The sequence below is a fragment of the Priapulus caudatus genome, unplaced genomic scaffold, assembly GCF_000485595.1.
Source record: "Priapulus caudatus unplaced genomic scaffold, Priapulus_caudatus-5.0.1 Scaffold828, whole genome shotgun sequence".
NCBI lineage: Eukaryota > Metazoa > Priapulida > Priapulimorpha > Priapulimorphida > Priapulidae > Priapulus > Priapulus caudatus.
In genome coordinates, this window is record NW_014577889.1 from 56,834 (window position 1) to 59,349 (window position 2,516).

Here is a 2,516-nt window from a genome sequence, read left to right on the forward strand (position 1 = left end):
GATGTCTATTTCATATCAAACCCCCCCTTGATCTCGCTCCACCCCCCCCCTATATCTCTTTTATATCAGGACATTAATGACATTAAAGTTGGGAACGCTCCTAATGGAGCACCACCCCAAAATCCACTCCCAACACAAGTTCTCACAGCAAGTAATGCAGCCTGAGTTAACCATGTGCAATCAATTAAATTATAGATAGCTCGCAATGAGTCACTGCAATTAATATGACAGGACAGTTCCTTATCATACAGTTAACTCTACAGTTGCATATATAATGTCAGGGGTAGATAATGACAAATCTTGTCATTATCTACCCCTGATAATGGCGCATGGAGTGATTCATATTTGACACAAGAAACACACACAGGCAGACATGGCTACACGCATGAACGTATACACACACACACATGCATGTGCAGACACACATACGCATCACAAACAATCCCTGACGTCTGGCCAAAATAGCCAACTAAACTACCCCTATAACACGGAGGTAGCTTGCAAAAAAAAGTCGACCGTCTAGACTTACCACGCTTCGAACACAGCAAACTGGGCCGATCGATATATTCCAGAACCCCACAGCGGCGGTATGCAGCCTCTAGAAAGTGAATGGATGAGAACACGACGGATTTTACACATTACTCTGTCTCTCATCCTGCCTTCGACCACGAACTCACCAAGTCGATCATGATATTACTTTATTAATCATTTAATGATATCATATATACTTAAAATCAAATAGTTTTCCTATCGACTTCATCAAACACTTAACAAATAGAATGATATGCAAGAACACATCCTAGTCACATAGATATCTTGCAATACCATGAATCGATGAGATCAGGAGCGAATGAAACTAAATGATTCCTGCCCTGACGTGATGCCCATACACAAATTACCAAGAGCTAATTATAAGCAGGTATTATTAGCTCTTGAAATTACCAATAACATTACCATAAATAACAGCAACACATGCTGTACCAGATCTATGTGCTATCTCGCAAATTTTAAATCTTAAAAATAAGTCTGAAAATCAAGCCTGTCATGATTTCGAAAATTTTTCATTTCTACTAATTAAACCTATATAGTAAAATCAACAAAAATCAGTCGGTCCTGCTCAAACATTACCGGTCGCAGACTGGGGGGAGGGGGCTGGCATTTCTAATGCTGTTCGCACTGACGTCTACGGCCGCACCTGTAGAGTCCGATGATGCCCTGGTGGCGCAGCGTCTTGCCGAATGTCTGCAGCATGTTGCCGGACTCGAAGCCCCGCTGCGCCTGCATCTTCGTCTTGACCGTGTCGAATGGATGACCGACGGCGACATTCGTGACTCCGTACAGGACACCGACTGTTCGAGCGAGAGAGAGAGAGAGCGTGAGAGAGATATAGAGGGTGAGAGAGATGTAGAAAGAGAGGGAGAAGGAGGGAGGGAAGGAGGGGAGGATTAAGAGAGAGGAGGATTAAGAGAGAGGGGGAGGGAGAGAGGGAGGGAGATGGAGGAAGGGAGGCAGGGAGGGAATGGGAGAGAGAGGGATGCAGTTAGGAAGGGAGTGGGAAGGGGTGTGGGATGGAGGGATAGCGGGAGGGAGAGATGAAGGCAGAGACAGGGAGCATAAGAGAGAGACCTTTAGGGTAGGGATGGGACAAGGTTTTATAAAAATATCAGCTTTTGTGAAGCTCCTGATACTTTTAATCATGGAAGCTAGCAGGGCTGCTTTCAAAACAGCTTCCATGCAGCTTCTCCCTTCACCAGCTGCTGTATGCCATCAATACAAGGATACGACCTAGCTACGGCCACTAGTCAGGATCATAAGGATAAGTTAGGATCATCCACTCACGTGCCAAATATTGTACGTTTTTTTTCGCCATGACAGAGATTGGGTTGGCTTGCTACGTAATTTAGTTTCCTTCTGTTCGGTGTAGGTAGGGAATTGAGTATATAGCTCCAAGAAACAGTCATACATTGAAAGACCATAGTTACTGACGTTAATCTCGCAGCCTGGTCAGTCTATAGGAATTAGGTGAAAGGACTATAGATGAGGGCAGGGGGGACTGAGGCAAACACATTACAGTTTTTTTCACTGGGATGACATGGTACTAACAAACCTCCGAGTCCTATAGCACCTTCCTTCAACCAGTGGGACCTGAGCTCGTTGTGTGTCATGATGAAGGTGTACCAGTCAAGACTTCAACTGAAATGACAAGGTGGAGAAACTGAAATTATATTGCGGTATATTTGTGACACGCCAATACATTAGTATGTATAATAAGTTCATTATTTGGTTATTATTATATCAATGTAATGCAATGTGTTCGATCACACTGTAGGTTAGTATTTTTGGTATAAAAAAACCTATGACACATGTGTTAGCGTAAACCCATTATTCAACGTAGATATTGTTGCACGTGACATAACATTCCAGGGTGCAAAACTAACGGGAGTCCGGAGTCAAATACTCCCTAATTTATTTTCGGACTCCCTGATTTGACATATGCAGGAGTCTGTGTGACTCCC

At 43.6% G+C, this 2,516-nt stretch overlaps 1 protein-coding gene across 1 annotated transcript in view; it reads right to left on the bottom strand.

Moving 5' to 3' along the window:
• Nucleotides 1-525: 525 nt before the first annotated feature.
• Nucleotides 526-2,516, bottom strand: part of LOC106813809 (mitochondrial arginine transporter BAC1-like) — a 6,132-nt gene continuing 4,141 nt past the window's right edge. The window contains exons 2-4 of the mRNA XM_014818036.1: nucleotides 2,108-2,193; nucleotides 1,196-1,349; nucleotides 526-598 (exon numbers count right to left, since the gene is read on the bottom strand). Coding sequence (XP_014673522.1) covers nucleotides 526-598; nucleotides 1,196-1,349; nucleotides 2,108-2,165 — 285 coding nt within the window. The 5' untranslated portion in view covers nucleotides 2,166-2,193. The remainder of the gene's footprint in view (nucleotides 599-1,195; nucleotides 1,350-2,107; nucleotides 2,194-2,516) is intronic.